This window comes from Chiloscyllium plagiosum, unplaced genomic scaffold, assembly GCF_037043375.1.
Source record: "Chiloscyllium plagiosum isolate Xiang-an unplaced genomic scaffold, Cpla_swu_hap1 HiC_scaffold_6, whole genome shotgun sequence".
Lineage (NCBI taxonomy): Eukaryota > Metazoa > Chordata > Chondrichthyes > Orectolobiformes > Hemiscylliidae > Chiloscyllium > Chiloscyllium plagiosum.
This window is the reverse complement of record NW_028270144.1, coordinates 97288619-97316606: the sequence shown is the minus strand read 5'-3', so window position 1 is coordinate 97316606 and position 27988 is coordinate 97288619. Positions and strand designations below refer to the sequence as shown.

At 39.0% G+C, this 27988-nt stretch overlaps 1 protein-coding gene across 4 annotated transcripts in view; it reads right to left on the bottom strand.

The window, feature by feature from the left end:
- Positions 1-27988, bottom strand: part of LOC122551068 (neurobeachin) — a 991558-nt gene that overhangs the window by 633072 nt on the left and 330498 nt on the right. Inside the window, exons 31-33 of one of the 4 annotated variants that reach the window (XM_087988254.1) lie at positions 19152-19306; positions 13529-13658; positions 10280-10407 (exon numbers count right to left, since the gene is read on the bottom strand). In XM_087988254.1, the coding sequence (XP_087844380.1) occupies positions 10280-10407; positions 13529-13658; positions 19152-19306 (413 nt within the window). Of the gene's footprint in view, positions 1-10273; positions 10408-13528; positions 13659-19151; positions 19307-27988 lie in introns of all 4 variants that reach the window. The other 3 variants (XM_087988250.1, XM_087988251.1, XM_087988252.1) reach the window with 3 other exon arrangements.

The window sequence follows — 27988 nt, the reverse complement described above, 5'->3', positions numbered from 1 at the left end:
GAAAGTATTCCAATTCCTGGGACTGAGTGGGTTTTATCAAAGATTTGTAGTGAGTTTTTGCAGTGTGGTTGCTCCACTGACTGACTGACCTGTTGAAGAAATGCAGAAAATTTCAGTGGTCAGAGAAATGTTGGAAGACCTTTGATTGCCTAAAAGCTGTGTTGACCACTGCTCCAGTGTTAGCAACATCTAATTACACAAAGCCATTCAAGATGGCTATCGATGTGAGTGATCTGGGTGTTGTGCTGTACTCTTACATGAAGACAAGAGAATAGAGTGACTTATTAGATATTTTTCCTTAAAGTTAAATATTCATCAACAGAAATATTCCACCATTGAGAATGAGACCTTGAGTTTGGTGTTGGTATTGCAACATTTTAACATTTACGTTGCCAGTAATGTATCAGAGATAACTGTATACACTGATCATAATCTCTCAATGTTTTGGAAAATATTAAGGGTAAAAATACAAGGCTATTTCCATGGAGTTTATTGTTACAGTATTCAATCTGAACATTATGTATGTGGTAGGATGTGCGAATGTAATCGCTGATGTATTGTTATGACTGCGCAGGAAGACTGAGATGTTCGGTGTCAGAAGAAGCTGACTGAGATGGACTGTATTATTGAATGCTCACATGCTTTGTGATGTACAGAACTAATACCATGAGATTGAAGTCGTTGAAATGAAGTCATTTTTGCATATTGATGCTTCATTTTTAGAGGGCAGGGTGTGAGGGGAAGGTTTGATTGTACTGCCTTTAAAGACATTTGTTCTATGCTATTTCTGTTGCAGAGAGATGTTACCAGTGATGCCGGAAAGTCTACTTCAGAAGACCTGGATAAACAGCTTTGAGCTCGCTCAGTGTTTTTTTTTCAATTAGACAAAAGAAGCATGAGTGGGTGGACCCAGGCTCACAAAGACCCAGAGTTTGCTTTGGTTGAAGTTGAGGTTGAAGTTGGAGTTTGAAGCTGACAGATAGAGCTCTCTCTCTGCTGCAGGAAAATGCTTCAAATCCTCTCTCTACTGCTAAACTCATTCTTTTGGTCTTTCTTTCTCCTGGATGGCATGAGATAATAGGTAATAAAAATCTGCTTTGCTGAATTTGCCTTTGCTAAAGATGTGCTAATGGTATGCAGCTACTATTGGAACAGTTGATTAACAGAGATTAAATAATATATTATTTTGTTAAGTATTTCGACAGAGTTGAGAATCACAAAGGAGTCCCGGCCATTGTTGACAATAAGGGGACCTTTTTGCTACAAGGGATTTCATTTTAGCATCAAGTCAGTGTTGACTCTGCTTCAGAAAGTCAAGGATCAAATATTAGCTGGGTTGTGAAGAGTTCGGTGTTTTCTGGACAACATTTTGAATACCAGATCTCAGAAAGCAGCATTTGAAAAATTTAGAATGATCCCTAAAACAATTGCAGGAGCACAGTCTACATGTGAAAAGAGAAATGAGAGCCATTTTTTTTCAAAAAGACTCCACAGAATACTTGAGCCATGTAATTGATGGTGAGGGACTACACAAGGTGCCCAAGATGATGGAGGCTATGAAGGACCCTAGACCAGATAATGTGTCTCACAACTAAGATCATTCTCGGGACTTGTAAATTACCACAGCAAGTTTGTGTCTAGCCATGCTAAAATGCCTGCATCGATTGCTGGAAAAAGGGCAGCCATAGAAATGGAGGTGGTTAACCGAAAGTGAAGCAAACCCCACAAAAGTCAGTGATGGTAAGGTATTTCAACCCAAAGTTACCACTAACAGTTAGCATGAGGCACCTTATGGGGTTGGCGCTGTACTTCACACATTTTACCAAATGGAGAGAAAAGGCCCATCATGTCTGCATCCAGATCAGTAACAAAGACAGGGGAGAATTATGCTCAAGTCAAAAAGATGATGTTTGGCGTTAAAAAGTTTACCTATTTCCTTTATGGCAGTCACTTCATACAACAAACCTCTAACCTCCATTTTTGGGCCATATATGGGGATACTGTCAATGGTGGCAGCGTATCTGCAGAGATGGGCATTGGCTCTGCAAGCCTACTCATGGGATTAAATCCAGATAGGCAGAGAAGCATGGTAATGCAGATGCCCTGTCAAGGCTACCACAACAGAGAAATAAAGATGTTCCTGACTGGAACCTTAAAACTATTTCCATTTCCCAGGATGACAAGTATTGGAGTCAGCGAATCCTGTAAGGAAGGCGCTGCTGTTGTTACCCTTTCATCCATGAGAACTGCCTTAAACATCCTGGCAGTGGATTCACGTTGAATTCATGAGGCCAATTGAGGTGTAAAAGCTATTAGTTGTCATGAATGCTGACTCCAAGTGGCGGTCATGAAGTCGGTATTCAATGGGAGCAACGATGAACAGGCTGGATTAAATATTTGCCAGTTTCGGGAAACCCAAACAAGTCATTACTAAATTGTTCACAATTCATGATGCAGGAGTTCGAAGAGTACCTGGAAAGATCAGTGTCAGACTTGAGAGATTATTGCCAGGTGATATGGAGCCAAATGGCCATGTGGAGAGATTCATCCAAACTTTGAAGCAAGCCTTAAAACCTCAAGGGGAGGAGTCATTTAGACGGTGAATCAATAAGTTCCTCAGCATGAATAGGAACATGTCACATGCAACAACCCAATGCTAACCAACATCTTTAACGCTTCTTTTACTGATGTGGACATAACAGACAAAGCTGTCCAAAATTACTCAAAGCTGACTCTAAGTGTGAATTGAGAGAAAAATGCAGAAATGCTTCAGTGTGATTTGGACAGGTTCAGAGAGTGAACAAATATATGGCATGTGAAGTATAAATTGGATACATGTGAGATCATCTACTTTGAATAACGATAGACTGGGGTAAGGTGAAGGTACGACGAGACCTGGGTGTCCTTGTACATCAGTCACTAAAAGTAAATATGCAGGTGCAGAAAGCAAATGGTATGCTGGATTTCATAACAAGAGGACTGGTATACCAGAGCAGGGAGGTCTTACTGCTTTGTACAGGACTTTGGTGAGACCGCACTTGGAGCATCCTTATCCGAGGAATAATGCTCTGCCTGTGAAGGGAGTGCAGCAAACGTTTATTTGTTCTTTGTTTACCAGACTGATTCTGGGATAATAGGATTGATGTGTGAAGGGAGATTAGATTGGTTAGGACCATATTCATTACAGTTAAGAATGAGAGAGGATCTTATGGAAAACCATAAACTACCAGTACTAGACAGGGTAAATGTTGGAGGGATGTTCTGATGACTGGGGAGTCCAGAACCAGGGATTACAGTTTGAGGATACAGGGTAGACTGTTAGGACTAAGATGAGAAGAAATTTCTTCATCCAGAGAATGGTGAGCCTGTGGTATTCTCTGCCACAAAGATTTTCAAGTGTTGGATATAGTTCTTAGAGCTAAAGGCATCAACAAGTGTAAGCATAACACAGGTACAGGGTACAAAATTGAACGAACAGCCATGATCATACTGAACCATGGAGCAGGCTCAAATGGATTAATGGTGTCTATTTCTGCTCCCTTTCTTTTGTTTCTAAAACCAGCTAATCTTTTTCCTTCAGCAGTTGCTGCAGCTATGACATTTTATTGATAATATTTTACAAGAAAGACATTTTACAAGAGAACCAGCTGCCCTATGCCTGTTGCAAACCAGTGGAAACATTTGAACAGGAATCCCAGGAGAAACTTGCAGAAAAGCAAGAACCAATGCAACTGAATTAATGGATAAAGGCTGTTGAACTGTTTTCCCAAATATCCCCCTCTGTCCACATACTTTTTTTCCTGGTATGTATATCTGCTTGTGCATGTTCGAGGAGGAGTTCGTAAGGAGACTGAATCAGTAGCTTTAATCAATAGTGTTATATGCCAACTGTGTATAACTGCTTACCGATAACTGAAGTCTAATTACTTATAAAACATCGTTGCTGTTCAGTACAAAAATCTGGTATGTACTTTCTATCAACCATGGCCTGAAAACAGAATAAATTGAAGAAAATTGTGTACAAGCAAAAAGTTATTAGTTTAGAAAGGTATCATGTGTTGGCACAGGGTGGCACGGTGGGTTAGTGGTTAGCACTGCTGCCTAAGATGAGAAGAAATTTCTTCATCCAGAGAATGGTGAGCCTGTGGAATTCGCTGCCACAAAGCAGTTGAGGGCAAAAAATTGAAGATTTTCAAGAGTTAGATAAAGTTCTTAGAGCCAAAAGCATCAAAAGGTGTAAGAAGAACACAGGTACAGGGTACAAAATTAAATGAACAGCCATGATTATAATGAACCATGGAGCAAGCTTAAATGGATAAATGGCCTATTTCTGCTCCTTTTCTTTTGTTTCTAAAACCAGCTAATCCTTTTCCTTCAGCAGTTTTTCCTTACGGCACCAGGAGCAAGGTTTAATTCCACCTTCAGGCGACTGTCTGTTTGAAGTTTGCACTTTCTCCCAGTGTCAGGTGCTCCAGTTTCCTCCCAGAGTCCAAAGATGTGCACATTAGGTGGACTGGCCATGCTAAATTGCCCATATTGTCCAGGAATGTGCAGGCAAGGTGGATTAGCTATGGGGAATGCAGGGATTATAGAGTAGGGGTGTAGGTCTGGGTGGGATGCTGTTTGGAGGGTCAGTGTGGACTCAATAGACCGAAAAGCCTACTTCAACACTGTAGAGATTAGAGGCTCGGTGGGCCATAGGGCCTGTTCATGAGCTGTTCTTTGTTATTTTACAAAGCATAACTTTTCTGACAAATCCAGGAATAGCAAGGCTTGACTTCCAACACAGTGAATCACAAAAATGAAGTGACATAAGAATCACCTAAGAATTAGATCTATTCTCTTTCCTAAACTCCAATGATTGTAAGCCAGACTGACTCAACCTTGCCTCAGAAGAAAATTCTACTTTCCTGTTTTGAAACCAATCCTCCACCCATTCCAATATACTAGCCCTAACAACATGGCTGCGTCTCTTAAGATGTATGATATCTATCAAAAGCCTTTTGGAAAACTGAATATTTTACATCTCCTGCTTTCCCTTTATCTATTAACAAAGAATTGTAATCATGCTCAAAGAAGGCACAGAAAATAGGAGCAGAAATAGACCATTCATCCCTTTGAACATGATTTCTCTTCATGAAGTCATGCCAACTCTGCTGAATTATATCATCTATTTTTAATTGTTCTACCATTACATTCTTTATAATAGACCCTAACATTATCACAAAGTCAGATAAGAAGCCAACTGGACCATAGTTAACCTGTTAGTTTTTGTCACTCTTGCTTTCTGAGTCAAGATTTTATCTGGACAGTTTTCTAATCCTCTGGAACTTATCCACAATCCAAGGATTCTTTTAAAATTAACACCAGTGCATCCAATATCTGTCGCTACCTCTTTCAAAATCCTAGGATGAAACATTGGGTCCAGGACACTAGTGGTCTTTAGGAGAAATTGAGGATGCAGATACCGGAGATCAGAGTCGAGAGTGTGGTTCTGGAAAAGTACAGCAGCCCAGGCAGCATCCAAGGTGCAGGAGAATTGACATTTCGGGCATAAGCCCTTCATCAGGCATTCCTGATGAAGGTCTTATGCTCAAAACATTGACTCTCCTGCTCCTGGACGCTGCCTTACCTGTTGCACTTTTCCAGCACCACACTCTTGACTAGTGGCCTTTCGGCCCATTAGTTTCTCTAGTACAGTATTTCTTTTTCATGGGTGAGACTTGATAATTTAGAATTTTTGGAATACTATTAGTATCTTCTACTAAGGCAAAATATTAATTAGACTCCTCTGTCATTTCCTTGCTCATTATTATTTTCATAGTCTCAAGCTTTCAGGAACCTACTTTCACTTTGGTCACTCTCTGCCTGTTTATCTATTTGAGGAAATCCCTACCATTCTTTTTTTGTTGCCATTGTCCTAGCAAACCACAGGGCTGCATTCTCATTAGAAAGAGACGACCGGTGATGTCTGCTACGTCTGGTCGTCACCATGCCTCAGGTGAGTGGGAGAGTTTGAGACAGAGTTCTTCACAGCAACCTCAGCCGTTGTAGGAATTGAAACCACAGTAATTGGTATTGCTCTGCATTGTGAACCAGCCATTCAGCCAACTGCGTGAACTGATGTCAATTTTTTATATTACTTCTGAGTTTGCTCTCTCAGTTTACTCGGTCCCTGATTTTTCCAATCCTCTTGTTTATTTGTTAATCTTTACCATATTATTATGTTTTTACTTTTAATCTGGTACTATTGGTTTATCCCATCCCCAGAATCTCTTTTCTTCACTAGACTATATATTTGCTATGCATCATGAACTATTATCTAAAATGTCTGCTATTATTCCTCAATTGTCTTCTCTGCTAGCTTCTTTCCGAGTCCACTCCAGCCAACTCTGCTCTCATTCTAACATAATTATCCTTATTTACGTTTAGCAGAGGTCTAACTCTCAAATTTCTCTTACTCAAACTGAATGCTAAATTCACCATGTTATAAACACTGTTCTTTCAGGAATCTTTTACTCAGAGACCATTTATTTATCCTTTCTTGTTGCAAATTATCATTTCATAAATAGCCTGACCCCTGGTTATATACACATTTTGCTCGGGGAAACTGTCTCAAATACGACAAGACCATTGAAACAGAAGTAGTCCATTCAGCCCATCAAGGCTGCTCTGCTATTCAATGAGATCAAGACTTATTTGAGAATCCTCAACTCGAAGTTCCTGCCTTGACTTCATAACCTCTGATTTCCTTACTGATCCAAAAGATGACCCAGCTTTGTCACCTCACTGCAAGAAACAACTTCATATATTCGCCAAGCTTGGAGAGAAAACATCATTCCTCCTCTATTAAAATGACTGACCTTTTATTTCGAGATTATGTCCTCTGGCCCTGGACTCTCCTGGAAAGGAAAAAAAATCCTGCCCAGTATCTTCCCTGTCAAGTCCCCTAACAATCCTGTGTGCTTCAAGATGGTCACCTCAGTCTTCTACACTCCATGGAGTACAAACCCAAATTAGTCAAACACACCTCAAAAGAAAATCTATCATACCCAAAATCAAGCAAGTCAACCTTCCCTGGACTACCTCCATATGGCGATATAAATTTTCACAGATATGTGGACCAAACGTTTTCACAGTATTACAAGTGAGATATAACAAGTGCTTTCTCTAATTTTAGCTTGGCTTCTCTATTTTTATGCTCCTTTCCCTTTGAAATAAAAGGCCAAAATTTCATTTGCCTTCCCTATTACCCACTGAATTTGTATGTTAGCATTTTGTGATTACACACAAGGATCCTCAAATCTCTGTGCTGCAACTTTCTCCATGTAAATAATATACAATCCCCCATTCTTCCTGCCAAAGCACATAATCTTGCACTTTTCCACTTTATATTCCATCTGCCAAGTCCTTTCCTCACAGGGTGTTACATTAGCCATTTTCCAGTCCTCTGTGACAATACCTGACTCCACTGATGCCCAAAAGATCATCACCAATGCCTCCACAGTCTTCTCTGCTACATCCTTCAGAACTGTGGGGTGACGTATTCACCCTCAGACATTTCACTTTCCAGCACTTTCTCTTATTGATGGCCACTACACTCACCTCTACTCCCCGACTTTCCCAAAGTTCGGGTATGCTACTTGTGTCTTCCAAAATGAAGACTGATGAAAGGTACCTGTATAGTTTCTCCGCCATTTCTTTACTCCCCATTACTACTTCTCCAGCCTCATTTTTCAGCAATCCAATATCCATTCTTGCCTCTCTCTTAACTTTTCAATATCTAAAAAAAGCCCTTAAAAGCTTCTTTTGTATTACTAGCTGGCTTACTCTCACATTTCATCTTCTCTGCTGTTATCACTTTTCTAGGTGTCTTCTGCTGGTTCGTAAAGGTTTGCCAATCTTTGGCTTCCCACTAATCTTCACTACATTGTATGTTTTTTATTTTGTTTTTATGCTATCCCTGACTTACCTTGTCAGCCATGGTAGTCTTTTGTATGCTGCTTTCTGGCTTGGGATGAATTTCTGCTGTGTCTCACAAATTATCCCCAGAAATTCCTGCGATGCTGCTCCACCATTTTCCTTGCTTGGCTCCTGTTCCAATCAACTCTGACCAGCCTTTCCCTTTTAATGTTTTTAGTAACCTTCATTCAATTGTAATATCATTACATCCGATTCCAACTTCTCCCTCTCCAACTGCAGAGTGAATTCTACCATATTAAGGTCACTGCCCTCTAGAGATTCCTTCACCTTAAGATCTCTAATCAAGTCTGCTTCTTTACACGTCACCAAATCCAGAATTGTCTGTTCCCTGGTGGCCTCGACTACAAGCTGCTCCAAAAAAACCAACTCATAGACATTCCTCAAATTCCTTTTCCTGTGATTTGCTATTAACTTGATTTTCTCAGTCCACCCATGCATTGAAGAACCCCACGGTCATTGTAACAGTTCCTTTCTTCTATGCTTCTTTTTTCTGATTTATTTCCTGCCCTATATGTTGACTAATGTTGGGGCCCTATATATAACTCCATTAGGGTCATATTTCCATTCCTTCCCCACCCATAATATTGTGCCGTGTGTGTTTGTAAACATTTTTTTTTAAGTAGTAACTTACTGAGTTAAAATAGTAATCTGTGTTTCTTTTCTGCTATCAACTAAAAACATTGTTTGCAATAAGTACATACAGAAACCTCCTGATGAGTGCTTTCTTTAACCTTGTTTGTCAGTCAGGTAAATGGCAAACTTTTGAGAATCTGATTAAATATTTTTCTATTTAGGTTTACTCCAGCAATAATGGGCCTTGATTTCCATTACACTCCCTCAGTGATCTGTGACCAGAGTACCCTTCCAGAACTGAAATTCAATGCTGGTGATTAGCATACTAGTCACCATGTGAAGAATGCTGGAACCGCAACTTCAAGGGAACATTGGTTGTGTCAACAATTTGCACTTAGATAAATTTTGTAAGCAGCATGACAACGACCAGATAATTTTTTTTGTGTTGATCAAAGGATAAATATCGGTTAGAACATTGCGGTAATTCCCCTGCTCTCTTTCAAAATATTGCCATGGGATCTTTTATGTACGCCCGAAGAAGTGGATGGGGCTTTAGTTCAATATCTCATTGAAGAAGCCAGATGAGTTAGCTCAAGCTTTGATTGGTTAGTTTTATTTATTCCATTATCATCTGCCCTTCATGGGCTCTCATCACCCTTATTCACCTTCTTTCTTCAAGTTTTGATAAAAATATATTATTAGTTTTTATATTACTCGTACATAAGTCTGAAGCAAAATCACAAACAACACATCCTGCTCCTTTGGCCACAGTTAATCCTCTGTCCTTATTTTCCTGCAGCGTTTGACATGGTCCGACTGCAGGGCTTCTGCTCCACTTCTAGCTCAGCCAGACAGCTATCACATTGTACCTTCACTTATCAATTTTGAAACAGAAAATTACAAGCTAATGCTTACCACAACAAAAGTAGTTCCCTCTGGTAAATCTGAGGAAACGTACTTGGCCCTCTCCTTACTCACAAGCTACATTTCTAATTGTTATAACATGTCGAGGTCTAACTCACAACAAGAAAATGTGCATGATTATGACTAGGTTTTGATACCATCATAATGTGTGATAATGCAAGGCATCATTCATTCCTGTTGTCATGTGGCATCTATTCGCAAAATTATCTCTATCTCCCTCTATCCCTTGCATTTTGTCACATTTCGTAGTTTAACAAAGAGAACTTAATATATGTGAATGGATAAGTCGGAGAGGAGTAGGAGAGTAGAGAATCGGGATTATGAGTTTTATATGATAGAGATTCTGTTTCCAAATACATTTTTTAAAGACTCATTTTATTGTCAGAATTGCAAAAGTATCAAAGATTCAAAGGGTACATATTAATTTGAAAAGTATAACTGAATAATGAAATTAATCAAAATTCAAAGGCAGTATTCAGGTTAGAAAAATATTCTAACCAAACTTCAAATATCTGGAATAATTACAGAATCACAGATTTTGTCTCAATTGGGTACAAATATTATAGTGTCTGAAAATGCAAAAGTCATGAGGCTAGGAGGTAAAACATGATCTACTATCTTAGCTAAAGAAACAAAATATAACTTAGTGTTAAAAGTAAATTACCACACAATTTTCCTGTGCCTGATTCTCTCCACTATCAATGTAACCTGCAAATATCAGCAACCATGCTATCAACTAATTGTCAGAAAGGTTACATAGATGCCATGTAGATAAAAATCAACTATACAGCACCTGTACCTTCGATCAACAATTCTTGACCATGGCTGCCCAACAGAGTTCTTGAAAGAAATGGTGCAAAGTCCACAAAAATCTCACGTAACAGTGGAGCAACCTTTTCCAGAGCTCGTTCAAGTTTTGCTGTGATGCTATTTAGAAATAAAAGAAACAGGATTTAGTCTTCTAAAATTGCATGCAATCACAGAATGACATATACTATAACACAGAAACAAGGCACTCAGTTCAACTAGTTCATGTTTTATATTAACCTTTCATTGTATAATGAGATCATGATGATGTAACTGATCAGATGACTGATATCAGTAAAAGAGAATACACAAGTCTAGAGCAAGTATGTAAAGAATGAGGCCTTAAATTCTAACAGGAGAAATGTTTTGATAGACTACAAGACAGATAGAGTTGTAGGAATATTATAATTTATAAAAGGTTGAAGAGCTTTACTTAGATACAAGGAGCATGCAGCCTCAGGGACAATTAATGTACAGACACTTGTAACATGAGATACACAAAATAGATATCTTAATGTGCAGGTGGCAGTATTGGTTTAAAGAAGAAAATAAAGCACCTTCTCAGTTCACCCGATCAGAATCTCGTTTTCCTTTTTCCATAAGCACTTGCCTGGTTTCCCTTGAAATGCATCGATGCTATTCACCTCAACCACTGAAATACTAAAATCTCACAACTCTAAGTCAATCCACTTAGAAACTTATACTATGAAAGTTCTGAACTGTAATTTGAAATGTTCTTGCTGATTGGAATTACTTTGCTTTTACCTCTATAATTTTATTTGAATCAGAGCTCACAGCTGAGTGTATATATAACATGAATAATACAAGATATAAAATCATAGGTGCTTATTATAAACACAATTTACTCTCCTCTTCCATTCAAAATAAACTTTTAACCATCTTGTATTTTTCTCAAGTGTCTATACTAATTGTGTTAGGCTAGGCAGCATGCTCTAAAGTCGTAATGCAATTATGTGGGAGGGAGAAATCAAAACTGAATTTCCCAATTTTCTCAGTCTTTTTAAAATCAGGACCATTGGATATCAATGAACAAGCTTGCTATAATTTCCTTTCCTTTTGAGATAAATCACATGCCATGTTGCCACCAGCACTGAAATAATGAACAAAGCAAAAATTGGGGTTTATACTTGAAATTTTCAAAATCTATACAGATAATTAACATTCAAAAGAGTAGAAACAGGAGTAGACTATTTAGCATTTCAAGCCTATTCCACCAATCAGATCATGATTAATCTGGTCATGGTCTCAGTTCAACTTTTCTGTCTGTACCCTAAAATCCTTAAATCCCTGGTCTATTAAAATTCCATCTAATCCAGCCTTGAATAAATTTTAGTCGTCTCCATTACCTTCTGAGGAACAGAATCCCAAACTCTAACAACCGTCTGAGAAAAAGAAATCCTTCTCATCTTTGCCTTAAAATGGCCTCTTATTCTTTATCTATGTCCCTAGTTTTGACTTTCTCAACAAGAAGAAACATGTTCTGAATATCCAACATATAAAATATGTTATACATATAAAATATATATAACATATATTGATATGTTTCAATAAACTTAGCTCTTATGTTTTATAATCCCATGGGTATAGACCTAACATGGTCAACCTTTCTCATAAAGTAAGCCCTTCATTCCAGGGATGAATCAAGTGAATCTTCTCTGAACTGCTTAAACAGAAATTAAATCTTTTTCAAAAATTAGGAAACCAAAGCTCTTCACAGTATGTACCCTAGATGTGGTTTCACCAATCCCAATACAGCTGCAACTAAACCACATTATTACTATTAATTTCCATTCTTCGAGATCAAGAACACTCCATTCACCTTCCAAATCACTTGCTATACTTGCAGACTATCTTGCTGTGATTTACATACCTGAACACCAGCACCCTGCAACCTCTATTGAAATAGTATATAGTTTTTCTATTCTTCAAAATGCATAAGTTCACATCCAAGTACACTACATCTACTGATTCTTCTCAATCCACCATGACTCCTCTCCTTTGAAAATCTCTAATAAATTGGACCCAATTTCCCCTCACATAGCCATATTGGCTCTAACTGATTAAATCATGGTTTTTAAAACAAATGCTTCTACAATTTCTTCCTCCCATAAGACGTCGTAGGTGAAGCAGGCCATTCAACCCACCGAGTCTGCTCCACCATTCGATGAGATCATGGTTGATCTGATAATCCTCAATTCCACTTTCCTGCCTTTTCCCCGTAGCCCTTGATTCCCTTACTGATTAAAAAAAATCTCTTTCTCAGCTTTGGATGTACTTAATGATTAAGCCTCAAAAGCCCTTGGGGCAGTAAAGAATTTTGCAGAATCGATACCCTGTTGAGGAAATTTCTGCTCATTTCTATCTTAAATGTATCATTCCTTATTCTAAGATAACACGTTTTGGTCCTAGGCTCTCCCACAAAGGGAAGTAAACCTTTTCACACCTCCTCTATCAAGTCCCCGAAGGATCTTATACTTTTCAATAAGGTGGTCACATATTCTTCCAAATTTACATGAATGCAGGACCAATGTACTCAACCTCTCCTCAAAAGATATTGCCTCCATATATGGTTTTACTACCTTTATCACTTTTCCTACAACAGATGCGAGGATAACAGGCCACAGTTATCTGTTTTCTGCCTTCCTTCTTTCTCAAATAAATAAGTTACATTTGCTATTTTCGAATCTGCTGAATCACTCCAGTAATGAAGGAATGTTGAAAGATTAGAACTAACGTGTCTATCTGTGCAGCCATGTCTTTCGAGACCCAAGCATACAGGTCATCAGTCCTAAGGTCCTGACAGATTTTATGGCCAATAGCTTTCTTAGCACCTGTTCCCTGGTGATGTTAATAGTACTGAGTTCATCTCTTACTGTCACCTCTTGATTTTTAATTAGCTTTGAGTAGCTTTTCAAAACTTTTACCATGAAAATAACAAATATATCTGTTCAAAACCTCTGACATTTCTTGTGCCTGCATACCCTCAGTTACCTTTATTTAATTCTTAAGGATTAATCACAGATTCATATTTCTCCTTGTCAAACAGAAATCAAAGTCTATGACATCATGATCATCGTCACCTCGATGCTCCTACACGATGACTATGTTTTTACCTACACAACCCAAAGATGCTTTTCAATTAGTTTTAATTTAATACCATATTAGCTTGCTTCAGAAAAGAATGAAATGAGAGAGGATAGAAAAGAAGACTGAATTTAACCTCATATTTTCAGCAGAATCCTCTGGCATTGGAGCAACTGTTTGAACTGCAGGAAGATTTTTGCTGGTTGCACCATTCACAAAACTGGAAGAGGAGGAAGAGGACGAAGTGGAAGCAGCCTCTGCAGCACCTGTGCAAAAGCAGTACAAAAGGTAAACTGGAAAGTGATGGAATTGGTGCGTTGCATAATGTCAATAAAAAGACATGCAATCTTACTAGTTTAATATAAAAATTATACTTAAATTGAATGTAGTGAAAATAGCTATCGGTAGAAGATCCTTTATCCTAATTACTCGGGACCAGCTGTCTTTTGGAGTTCGGAATTTTTCGGTTTTCAGAATGTGACAGTTTAATGGTGAAATTTTAAAAAATCTTACCAGAGAAGCAGACTTTTAACTGAGAATGCGCTTGGCTACGCTCCCCTCCCCAAGTCACATCTGAGTGACACACATCGAGTGAGTGTCGACTTGGGGGCGTTCACAGAGAAACCCCAGGTCTGTCCGTGCTTGGCCACACCCCTATGTCACATCTGAGTGACACACATCGAGTAGGTGTCGACTTGGGGTGTTCACAGAGAAACGCTCGGCCTGTCAGTGCTTCACCACACCCCCTCATGTCACATCTGAGTGTTAAGTGTTTCCTCACCAAACAACTTTGTAAATGAGAAAATAAACTTCAAAAAAAAACCTTCGGATTCGGAGCTTTTCAGTTTTTGGATGTTCGGATAAAGGATCTTCAACCTGTATATTATTTCAATGATGGCATTTTGATATGCAGAAAATTTGGATACATCCCACAAGTTACATTTATGACCACAATGCCAATTTCTAACATGCAAAAGCTCTCGATTAAATTGGTTCATAATAGTTTATACTTCAAATTTAATACATAAATTACTTAGAAATATTTTTTGTGATTATTGGTTTTATCAATTTCTCTCGAACTTCAGAATTAGCAATAGTCCACTTAATTGGATTCTCACTTTAGAGACAAAAGGTTGTGGATCTAAGCCCCATTTCAGAGATTTTAGCATAAACTCTGAACTGATACCCCAATGCAATGCTCATATTGTGCATTCAAACAAATTGTCTTTTCGAAGGAATATTCACCACATACACTCTTAACTTCATAAACAAGACCCATGGTACAAGTCAAAATTGCCGAAAGGATGACTTTCTAAGAGTTCTGGCCAATATCTATCTTTAATTCATATCACTAAAGCAGATTATCCAGCCACAGCGTCTCAAAGATCTCATTAGACTGGCTACTGTCTTTTCTACTTTCAATTAATGATGGGAGATATTAATCTACCTAAAGACAGGAAAAAAAAATCAGTAGCAAAAGTAGCCAGGAATTAAAGAGTTAAAAGAGTTAAAAAGATTGTTTTCAAGATAGATTCTTATAACAGCATGTTCTTGGCATTATTCAATAAGATAAGATCAATGAATGAAGGGAATTCTACGTAGCAGTGGCCATAATAAGATTGAACTCAAGACTCATATTGTAAACTTAAACAAGGGCAATAATGAGGACATAAAATCAGACCCATGGTACAAGTGAACTGGTAAATTAGGTTAAGAAACAAAAACAGAAATTTCTGGAAAAACTTAGCTTTCTTTCCATAGATGCTGCCAGACCTGCTAAGTTACTGTTTCGAGTCCGATTAGTCTTCATCAGAACTGCAGGTTAAAAGGACAGGTCAATAGAGATGCTGTGGCAGACATTTAATAGAATATTTTGGAATGCACAGAATAGATACATTCCACCAAGAGTGAATAATGAAGACCACACTCTGTGGTTAAATAATAAAGTGAGTGATACTATCAAACTTAAAGAAACTATAAATTATTACCCAAAGGTGAGTGGCAGATCAGAAAATTTGACAGAATACTGAAAAGACTGACTGAACGAATCACAAGGTGGAAAGCATTAGAATACTAGAGAAAGCCAGAAAGAAACATAAAAATGGACAGTAAGAGTTTTTATAGATATATAAAAAGAGGGAGGCTGCAAAGTGATATTATCGCTGAACTATTAATCCAGAGATCCAGGTAATGTTCTCGGGACCTGGGTTCAAACTTCACTATGGCAAAGGGTGGAATTTGAATTCAATAAAAAGCTGGAGTGATGAAACCATTATCAAATGCCATAAAATCCCAGCTGGTTCAATAATGTCTTTTAGGGAATCAAGTCTGCCATCCTTACCTTGGTCTACATGTGACTTAGACTCTGAACTGCTCTCTAAAATGGCTTAGCAAGTTCATGTCAAGTAGAAATGAACAACAAATGCTAGCCGATGCAGTAATGCTCATATCCCATGAAAGATTAAAATGAAAGAGAATTAGTGAGCATTGGGCCAATAATGAGTGAGTTTGGAGAATTACTCAAGGAAAATAAGGAGGTGGCAGATTTATTGAACTGAATTTGTACCAGTCTTGGTGATAGCAAATATCGATGAAATTGCTCTCAGAGTTCAGGAAAATAATCATAGATTAGGAAATGGTACCTTTGCAGTTGATTCCTAAATTTTTGCACAGTTCAGATGAAGATGGGGTCCTTCAACTGAAAATAAATGCATTTCAGGGATATTGAAATTTTAAGTTAATTACAGTGCAAAATGATTTCCACTTCAGACCAATGCTAAACTTGTAGCATTTGTGCAGTTCACAGCTCGATCTTGCAATGAAACAAAGTGGAGTAAGAATACTTGCTTTGAACAGTATGCAGTACAAATCCAGTGCATTGCCATCATAGGTACATGTTACATTTTACTTTATCTTTAAAAAGGTTTGCCTTTTCCTAAATCTATAAATACAATGATTCAGTTGCAGTTCATATAGACTCAAATGCACCAGAGACTAAACGCTTAAATGCAGTGGTAATATTCTTACCTTTGTCTCAAAAGTTTGTATTTGAAGCTCTACTCCAGGAGTAGAGTACATGGATCTACACTAATGCTTACATCTTTGGATGAGACATTAAATGGAGGGAATATTAAACAGAGAGGCCTACTCCTGCTCCCAATTCATACGTTATTACTGCTGTTAGATAAATGTAAAAGGACTTTCGGAAACGAAACTATTTGAAGAGGAATGAAGAGGATCTCTCAGTATGCTATGAGTACTTATTCCCTAATTGGCATACTTTAAAAAATGGGTCTGCGAGTCATGCATCTTATTGCTAGTTGTATTAGCTATATGTCAATGATATATGACATTAACCACATATCAGAAGTAATTCATTTACTGTGAAGCAGCTTGGGAGAGCCTAAGGATATTTAAGGCATCACATAAATTCAAGTGAGTCGAATTGGTTTAAATCTGAACATAAATAATAATAAGCAAGTCAACTGGTTACTTTATGAGCAAAGACTATTAAAGCCTAGGTCTGAATGTTTTTTTGAGATATTCTTGTTGTATCACCTTATTTCTGGAAATAAATGATTGGAAATATATTTTAACACAGCTTAAAAATACGGGATAGACCATTTAGGACAGAGATGAGGAGAAACTTCTTCACCCAGAGAGTGGTGGCTGTGTGGAATGCTCTGCCCCAGAGGGCAGTGGAGGCCTAGTCTCTGGATTCATTTAAGAAAGAGTTGGGTAGAGCTCTCAAAGATAGTGGAATCAAGGGTTATGGAGATAAGGCAGTAACAGGATACTGATTAGGAATGATCAGTCATGATCATGTTGAATGGCAGTGCAGGCTCGAAGGGCTGAATGGCCTACTCCTGCACCTATTGTCTATAACATTAGAAGGACAGAAAATGAAGCATTACCATGCAATATCATAACAATGAATGTAGGTTAATTTCTCGATCTACGGAATGGATGATCATAGGCTGAATTTTCATTCTTGCAGAAGTAAAGAAAAAATCCCAGTTTTGTACGTCCGTCTCAAAAACCATGTTTTTAACAATTGCGATTTTCAGAGTTTCAGAGAGGGCTGAATGTAAAAGGCATGCACTTCGTCCTCAGCAAGAGTTCAAATGCAGCCATAGGGACTGGAGGATATGGAAGCAGAGTATTTAACAATTTATTCAAACAGTAAGGTTCTCTGGCGCTCATGTCCAACACCAACTGTACTCCGCCAGCACTCCCACCGTCCCAAACAATATCCACCCAACCATCCCAGTGCCCTTCATTTACTTTCCCATAGCCATTCATAACTGCCATGCCAAGCCCCATTACCTCTCAACACTGCCCCTCTCCCTCCCATGGTGCTTCATACACTCAATGCCAAGTTATGCATCACCTCCCATAGCCATGGATCCTTGAACCATGCCAATTCAAACACTATTTAGAAAATAGATGCAGGATAAGGTCATATAGTCCATCAACTCTACCTCACCCTTTAACATGACCATGACTGATCCAGACTCCTGACACTTTGAGAAATCTATTTATTTCTGAAATATACTCAGTGACCACCTCCACAGCCTTCTGTGGTAGAGAATTTCACAGGTTCACCAACTCCTGAATGAAAAGAATTCTCATCTCAGTTCCAAGTGACTGTGTATTTTGAGATGATAACCCCTTGTTCCGGAAGCTCTAGCAAAACAAACTATCATAACTGCATTCAGTGTGTCCAGCCATGTCTGTACTATATGGTCTGTGCAGAACCACTGACTGAAACAGGACGTGTTAAGTCTAAAAAAGGCAAAAATCTGAAACATCTATCTTATGTAAATTACCATAGGACCACACATGTATGACAATGTTTGGCTGAGTGCCAGACATTCATTAGTGTGCAACACGGGAAAAACAAGGGACAGATGAAGAAGCGTTGCTTAGTATGTAGGGTATGGCAGATAATGGGAAGTGCGTGGATGGGCAGAGGGTAAAGGTAAGACCTTCTAAACTTATCTTTCAACAGACTGCCTCACTCAAACTATGGTTCATGATATCTCTTGAGTTACAATGAAATACACGTTCTTTAAAAGATGGCCTGACTCAATGGAAATTGCGGAGGACTTGGACATGACTATTCCCATAGGGGAGCTGGTTAGGTTAGAAGGCGCAGAACCAGAACCAGCCTGTCCCCTGACGTAGCACTGTGAAAACTGTAAACCCACGGAACTGGTTCCACAATTGCGAATTGTGTTTTGGCGACAATTTTCATTCCTCCACGGCATCTCACCACCACCATGAATATCTACCTTTATAAACTCCTTTGTGGTGAGAGAGGGGAAAATCAATTGGCAATATTCACTATTCTTGAGTACCTCTGAGTAATATGAAAGCATATTTATTTGCACAAGAATAAACCTCAGGACTGCCTGAGAGTTTCAACTTAAACAGTAATGAAATTGCAACTTGAAAGAATATTTTGAAAATTGCACAGATTGCAATTTGTGATTGGGAAAAATCAGATTGTGGCTATACACTATGATTGATTAAAATTAGCATTTTATACAACAAATTATCAACAACATTTGGAGAAGTGTGGACCAACAAGAAGAACACATCTGTGCTTGTTATCGTTGCCATATCAATACATGTTATATGTATAAAATATTTTTTGCTGAAATTCATACTGAAACATTTTCATAACGTTTTACAGTAAAGAGGGAAACATTTCTCAAGCACTTCAGCATTTATAACCAGATTTTTGTTGACTGTACCTGTGGTATTTATCATACTTTTTGGTGTAGCTGTTGCAGGAGAGATTACGTTGGTTGTACTGCCAGTGACGAGACTACTCGTAATACCGATACCACCGACTGTATTGACGGCCAGACTGCCTGGAGGTGGTTTCTTTACAGGTACAACAACACTCCTAAGAATATGGAAAAATGCAACAAATGTAACATCCTCTCATGAATATACCAGTGTATAGATTTGCACTGTACATGAAAAATACCTTTACTAAAATATATCTTCTTTACAAGTATATGCGAAATGTTCCTTATACAGTGGCAAAGCATTTAATGTCTTTGGGGGAAGCTAGGTAAACAAAGGGAAAAGAACAGGAAGTTATGCTAAGTGGTTAATGAAATATGATGGGAAAACTCCAGTCAGGAGCATAAACGCGAAAAGAGATCAGTTGAACCAAATGTAATTCTAGTCACTCTCTTTTATCCACCTGATATCCATTAACAATGGAGAACACTATGCAGATGAGGGTACAGAAAAGGAGTGATGCCAATACAAACCAAAATGAAACAAAAGCACTTCCTAAAGTAGATATATTTGACTTGCTTTGCCACAATGTGTATGTTTGCTTAAATCACTAATTTTCACTGCATTTTCAAAAGACAAAAGAACTGTGGATGAATCAGAAATTGCTGGAAAAACTCAGGTCTGGCATAATCCGTGGAAAGCTGAGTTAACATTTCAAGTCCAGTTTTGCATTGTCAATGGTACATTGATTTTCTAATCAGATCTTTTTAATCAGAATAATCAGTGAGAGACTGACATTTATTTCAATGTGCAGCAGTCTGCATTTTCATAAAAATCAAAAGTGTGGATGCTGGAAGTCAGAAACAAAATCAGAAATTGCAAGGTTTGGTGCCCACCTGTGAAAAGAAAGGAGTTAATGTTTCAGGTCCAGTAACCCATCTTCACAATGTGTTCAGCTCTGAAGAAAGGTCACTGAACCCAAAACATTAACCCTGCTTTCCCTCCACAGATGCTGTTGAGTTTTTCCAGCAATTTCTGATTTTGTGCCTGCATTTTCATATTCTGTATTAATGTGAGCTGAAAGGTTTTTAGAAATATATTAAAACTATAATATATTGTAATGGTATAATAAGCAAAGATTAGATTGAAAACTTAATAGTGGGGTCAAGGGACCACATTTGGGAAGATAATAGATGATCAAAAAACAGATTTAAGATCAAATAGGACTGGTATCAACATGAAAAATTATGAACAGACTATGACTGAAAAGGGAGATTAGCATTTACATAAAGACTAAAGAAAATTAAAGGTTCTGTATCTGAATGCATCTATCAATTTAAAAAATACAAAATTGACGATCTGAGAATGCAAACAGAAATAAGTACATACAACCTGGTTGCTATTGCAAAGGCATAATGGTGGATGACGTGAATTAGGACCTGAATTTTGAAAGGTACAACAAATTAATGAAGGACAGGAATATTAATGGAAGGTGACGGCAATACCACTCAATTTATAATCTAGGCTAATGGTCTGAGGACAGGGGTCAATTTTCACAATGGCAGATAGTTATTAAATATTAAATGTATTTAATAAATCTGCTATTAAAAGCTAGTGTATAACAATTACTGATGTAAATGGCCACCTGGTTCACCGATGTCCTTTAGGGAAGAAAGTCTGCTATCATTACCTGCTCTGGGTTGCATGTGACTCAAGATCCACTGCAATGTGGTTGACTCTTAACTGTCCTCTGTAATGCCTTTGCATGCAGAAAATACTGACCTTGCCAGCAACACCTGCACCCCAAAAAAGAACTCTTAAAAACTAGAAAAAGGTGGAGGTATGGCACTGTTCGTGATCGTATTGATAGTATTAGCACAATAAACAGGGATGACCCAAGTTCAGGAAAACAGGACATAGAAGCATTGTGGGTAGAGATGAGAAATGAAGGTGGCAAGAAGTCAATTGTGGGAGTTGGTGAACAGGCTCCACACGGTTGAGTAGAGCATAAAGGAGTAATGGAAGATTTTAATCTACAAATGGATTGGATCAATCAGTTGGGTAAAGATAGCCGAAGGGAGGAGTTCAGAAAATATTATTAGGATGGCTTCCAGAACAGCATTTTGTGGAATGACCAGAGAGCAGAACATATTAGATCTGGCATTGTGTAACAAGATCAGATTAATCAGTATCACAATGAAGGCAGCCCTCAGCAGCAGTAATCATAATATGATTGCAGTTGCATCTAATTTGAGGGACAGTGAGTCCAAGACTACTTTTTAAAAAATATTTCTTCCACGAAAGAAGCGTTAGCTGAATTAGGTTAAATGATAGATCAAGAAAAAAAACAATGGCAGACATTTATGTGGATATTCCAGAATACATGGCATAGATACAATCTAATAACGAGGAAAATGACCAAAGGACAAATTCCAGAAATTCACATCCTCTCGGCTAAAAGTTTTACCTCATGTCCACTTTAATCCTTCTTCCAAACACCTTAAATCTATGCCCCTTTGTAACTGACCTCTCCAATAAAAGAAATGGCTCTTCCCTGTCAATATAGTTCCAGATTTACTTTCCTGCATTTTTTAAAGTACCTCACTGAATGAAGGGAAATATCCCACATGACTTCTTCACTACCATATCAACCTGTCCTGCCACTTTTAGAAACTTGAGAACATACACTCCAAGGTCTTTCGCTTCCTTTATCCCTGACAATACTACTTCATTCTATTGCTGGAAATGTGTTGCTGGAAAAGCGCAGCAGGTCAGGCAGCATCCAGGGAACAGGAGAATCGACGTTTCGGGCATAAGCCCTTCCTGAAGAAGGGCTTATGCCCAAAACGTCGATTCTCCTGTTCCCTGGATGCTGCCTGACCTGCTGCGCTTTTCCAGCAACACATTTCCAGCTCTGATCTCCAGCATCTGCAGACCTCACTTTCTCCTACTTCATTCTATTGCATGGAACATAGAACAATACAGCACAGAACAGGCCCTTCAGCCCTCGATGTTGCGCCGACCTGTGAAATATTCTCAGCTTGTCCCCCTACACTATCCCAAAATCATCCATGTGCTTATCTAAGGATTGTTTAAATCTCCCTAATGTGGCTGAGTTGACTACATTAGGTCAGGCATTCCACTTCCTTACCTCTCTCTGCGTAAAGAACAACCTCTGATGTCTGTCTTAAATCTATCACCCCTCAATTTGTAGTTATGCCCCCTCGTACAAGCTGACGTCATCATCCTCGGAAAAAGACTTTCACTGTCCATCCTATCTAATCCTCTGATCATCTTGTATGTCTCTATCAAATCCCCTCTAAGCCTTCTTCTTGCCAATGACCCAGGTCTCTCAGCCTTTCCTCATAAGACATTCCTTCCAGACCAGGCAACATCCTGGTAAATCTCCTCTGCACTTTTCTCCAATGCTTCCCCATCCTTCCCGAAATATGGCGACCAGAATTGTACACAATATTCCAAGTGTGGCTGCACTAGCGTTTTGTATAGTTGTAGCATGATATTGCGGCTCTGGAACTCACTCCCTCTACCAATGAAACCTAACACACCGTATGCCTTCTTAACAGCACTATCAACCTGGGTGGCAACTTTCATGGATCTATGTACATGAACTCCAAGATCCCTCTGCACATCCACACTACCAAGAATCTTTCCATTGACCCAGTACTCTGCCTTCCTGTTATTCTTCCCAAAGTGCATTACCTCACATTTAGCTGCATTGAACTCCATTTGCCACCTCTCAGCCCAATTCTGCAGTTTATCGAAGTCCCCCTGCAACCTGTAACATTCTTCCAAACTGTCCACTACTCCACCAACTTTAGTATCGTCTGCAAATTTACTAATCCATCCACCTATGCCTTCGTCTAAGTCATTTATGAAAATCACAAACAGTAGCGGTCCCAAAACAGATCCTTGTGGCACACCACTAGTAACCGGACTCCAGGCTGAATATTTCCCATTCACCACCACACGCTACCTTCTTTCAGAAAGCCAGTTTCTAATCCAAACTACTAAATCACCCTCAATTCCATGCCTCTGCATTTTCTCCAACAGCCTACCATGTGGAACCTTGTCAAAGGTTTTACTGAAGTCCATGTATAGTGAGCAAAGTTAGGGCTCATGGTATTGGGGGCAAAGTACTAACTTGGATTGAAAATTGGTTGGCTGATAGGAAACAAAGAGTAGTGATAAACGGCTCCATTTCGGAATGGCAGGCAGTGACCAGTGGGGTACCGCAGGGATCAGTGTTAGGACCGCAGCTTTTTTACAATATATATTAATGATATAGAAGATGGTATGAGTAATAACGTTAGCAAATTTGCTGATGATACTAAGCTGGGTTTCAGGGTGAAATGTGAGGAGGATGTTAGGAGATGACAGGGTGACCTGGACAAGTTAGGTGAGTGGTCAGATGCATGGCAGATGCAGTTTAATGTGGATAAATGTACAGTTATCCACTTTGGTGGCAAGAACAGGAAGGGAGATTACTACCTAAATGGAATCAATTTAGGTAAAGGGGCAGTACAAAGAGATCTGTGTGTTCTTGTGCACCAGTCAATGAAGGTAAGCATGCAGGTACAGCAGGTAGTGAAGAAGTATGCTGGCCTTCATAACAAGAGGGATTGAGTATAGAAGCAAATAGGTTCTTCTGCAGCTGTACAGAGCCCTGGTGAGACCACACCTCTGGTCTCCAAATTTGAGGAAAGACATTCTGGCTATTGAGGGAGTGCAGCGTAGGTTCACGAGGTCAATTCCTGGAATGGCGGGATTACCTTACACGGAAAGACTGAAGCGACTGGGCTTGTATACCGTTGAGTTTAGAAAACAGAGAGGGGATCTGATTGAGACATATAAGATTATTAAAGGATTGGACACTCTGGAGGCAGGAACATGTTTCCGCTGATGGGTGAGTGCCGAACCAGAGGACACAGTTTAAAAATACGGGGTAGACCATTTAGGGCAGAGATGAAGAGAAATGTCTTCACCCAGAGTGGTGGCTGTGTGGAATGCTTTGCCCCAGAGGGCAGTGGAGGCCCAGTCTCCGGATTCATTTAAGAAAGAGTTGGATAGAGCTCTCAAGGATAGTGTAATCAAGGGTTATGGAGATAAGGCATGAATAGGATACTGATTAAGGATGATCAGCCATGATCATATTGAATGGTGGTGCAGGCTTGAAGGGCAGAATGGCCTACTCCTGCACCTATTGTCTATACCACGTCAACTGCCCTATCCTCAGCTACATGCTTGGTCACCTTCTCAAAAAACTCAGGTTTGTGAGACACAACCTGCCCTTGACGAAACCACGTTGACCATCGAAATCAAATTGTTGCTTGCTAGATGATTATAAATCTTATCTCTTATAATCCTTTCCAAAACCTTTCCTACAACAACAGTAAGGCTCACTGGTCTATAATTACCTGGGTCATCTCTACTGCCCTTCTTGAACAAGGGCACATTTGCAATCTTCCAGGCCTCTGGTACTAAACCTGTAGACAATGCCGACTCAAATATCGAAGACAAAGGCTCTGCTATCTCTTCTCTAGCTTCCCAGAGAATCCTCGGATAAAAACCATCAGGCCCAGGGGACTTGTCTACTTTCACTCCTCCTAGAATTGATAATACCTGTTCGAAACTAACCTTGATCCTTTCTAATCTAATATCTCGTACCTCATTCCTTTCCTCTACAATACTCCCCTTTTCCTGAGTGAAAACCGAAGAGAAATGTTCATTTAGCACCTCTCTGATCTCCACAGGGTCCACACTCAACTTCCCACTTCTGTCTTTGACTGGCCCTATTCCTATCCTAGTCATCCTTTTATTCATCACATAAAGCTTTAAGTTTCTCCTTTATTCTATTTGCTAAAGACTGTTCATGTCCTCTCTTTGCTCTTCTTAACTCTCTCTTTAAATGCTTCCCAGCTGATCTGTAACTCTCCGTCCCCTCATCTGAACTCATCAACACATAGGCCGCCTTCTTCTGTTTAACAAGAGATGCAATTTCTGTAGTAAACCACGGTTCCTTTACCGTATCACTTCCTCCCTGTCTGACAGGGATATACCTATAAAGGGCATGCAATATCAGTTGCTTAAACCAGCCCCACATTTCCATTGTCTGCATCCCCTGCATTTTGCTGCCCCATCTTCTCTTGCTTTGTTTGCAAAAACTCTCACCTCCCCAGACTGAATTCCACTTGCATTCTATTCTTGCAACCAAAACACTAATAGAATCAGTGAGTAAGCCATCGTTTTGACTATCAACTACATAGCAAATTTATATTTCCTGCAAATTCCCCAATCATATCTCCCATATTCTCATCTAAATTATTAACATACACCACAAGCAACAAAGGATTCACCATTTGAGCCCTGTGGAACATCACTAGAAACTATTTTTGCAAAAAAAATCCATCCTTTGTTTCCTGAGCCAATTTTGGATCCAACTTGCTACGTTGCTCCGTTTCTCTGGGCTTTAATTTTTGAGCAATCTACCACGTGGGAGCTTGTCAAATATTTCACTGATATCTATGGACACAAAATCCACTGCACCACCCTCATCAGTTCTCTTAGTTACTTTCTCAAAAATTCATATTTAGATACAACATTCCCTGAACATACCATGCAGACTATCCCTTACTAATCTCACTTTGATCATATCTTAATGCTGATATTGCCCATCACTGAGGTCAAACTGAGTAGTCTATAATTATTTGACCCTAACTCTTGCAGCCTTTTTTGAACAGCAGTACCATGTTCACAGATTTCCAATCCCCTCGTACCTCAAATGTATCTAGGAGGATTAGAACATGATTTTCAGAGCATCTGGGATTTATACCTTGGATTCCTTTAACAGCCTAAGGTACAATGCATTTGGCCCCAGTAATTGACTCCCTTCAAGGTGAGTCTGACAATACTCCCCTTCTCATTATACTTGTTTGAAGTAGTATTTCATATTGCCCTTTAACGAAAATGTCTGTATCATCCTTCGTCTATTGGAAGACAGAGACACTCACTAGGACCTTTCCCACATCTTCTACATTCTCGGCACACACTACCTTTGGTCTTAGTCATTCTGTCGCTTTTAATGTACTGAAAACATCTTTATCAGCCAGTATTTTGCATTCATAACTAAAATACTTCTGATGCTAGAAATCAGAAATATAAAACAAAACGTTAGAGAAACGTAGCAGGTCTGCCAGCAAGTGTGGGGAGAGAAATGGCTTAAATGTTTTGATTTTAGTATAACTCTTTAGTATAACTGAAAGCAGCTGGAAAATTATGATTTTTATGCTAGTGACAGAGGAGGAGGAAAAGAAATAAAGGGAACAGATGGTGAGAATGCCTGGAGTAAAGACAAAGCCAGTATTAAGGTGGTAAAGGAGCAATGGGAAATGTCTCACAGGTGTAAATGTTAGATATGAAAAAGAGAAGGGACCTCTGCTGAGAGCAAAGCCTTTCCTAATTTCCTTTTCATTTCAGTCCTGTATTTGATACTCCTCTAAGCTTCTTAAAGTATTTCATTTTTGAGATTGTCATAAACTCTATCTTTCTCTTTATCTCAACCTGTATACTTCTGGATAACCTGGAGCTTCTAAATTCAATACCAGTTGTATCCTTTATGGGGGAACTGGGCTTGTCGATTCTATCGAATATCAAACTTGAATGCGGATTTTCCACATACTTCCTTTCAAGTCGATATATCTAGTTCACTTATGCCAGATGCTTTCTCAGCTTTGCAAAATTTGCCTTCTCAATTTAGAACTTTTACTCTATGTTCTTTGTCTCTCTCTATAATGATGCTAATCTAACTGCATTATGATTACAATGTCAAAAATAGTCTCCATCTACTACTTCCTGCACCTGCCCTGAAACCAGATCTGGAACTGTGATCTCTCTCATTGGGTTTAATTCATGTTGGCTAAAATATCTTTTCTTGAATAAAATTTGCACTCTGTGGCCTGTGTGCCTTTTGCTCTGTTTGTATGCCAGAAGTTATTTGGTTAGTTGGAATTCCCAACTATTAGTTAGTAAGTTTGCAGATGACACCAAAATTGAAGGTGTAGCGGACAGCAAAGAAGGTTTCCTCAGATTACAAAGGGATATTGATCAGATGGGTCAATGGACTGAGGATGGCAGATGGAGCTTAATTTAGATAAATGCGAGGTGATGCATTTTGAGAAAGCAAATCTTAGCAGGACTTATACACTCAATGGGAAGGTCCTAGGGAGTTTTGCTGAACAAAGAGACCTTGGAGTGCAGGTTCATAGCTCCTTGAAAGTGGAGTCGCAGGTAGATAGGATAGTGAAGAAGGCGTTTGGTATGCTTTCCTTTATTGGTCAGAGTATTGAGCAAAGAGGTCATGTTGTGGATGTACAGGACAATGGTCAGGCCTCTTTTGGAATATCGTGTGCAATTTTGGTCTCCTTCCCATCAGAAGGATGTTGCTAAACTTGAAAGGGTTCAGAAAAGATTTACAAGGATGTTGCCAGGGTTGGAGGATTTGAGCTAGAGGGAGAGGTTGAAAAGACTGGGGCTGTTATCCCTGGAGCGTCAGAGGCAAGGGGTGACCTTATAGAGGTTTATAAAATCATGAGGGGCATGGATAGGGTAAATAGACAAAAGTCTTTTCCCTGGGGTGGAAGAGTCCAGAACTAGAGGGCATAGGTTTAGGGTGAGAGGGGCATGATATAAAAGACACCTAAGGGGCATCTTTTTCACTCAGAGGATGGTACGTATATGGAATGAGCTGCCAGAGGGATGGAGGCTGGTACAATAGCAACATTTAAAAAGCATCTGGATGGGTATATGATTAGGAAGATTTTGG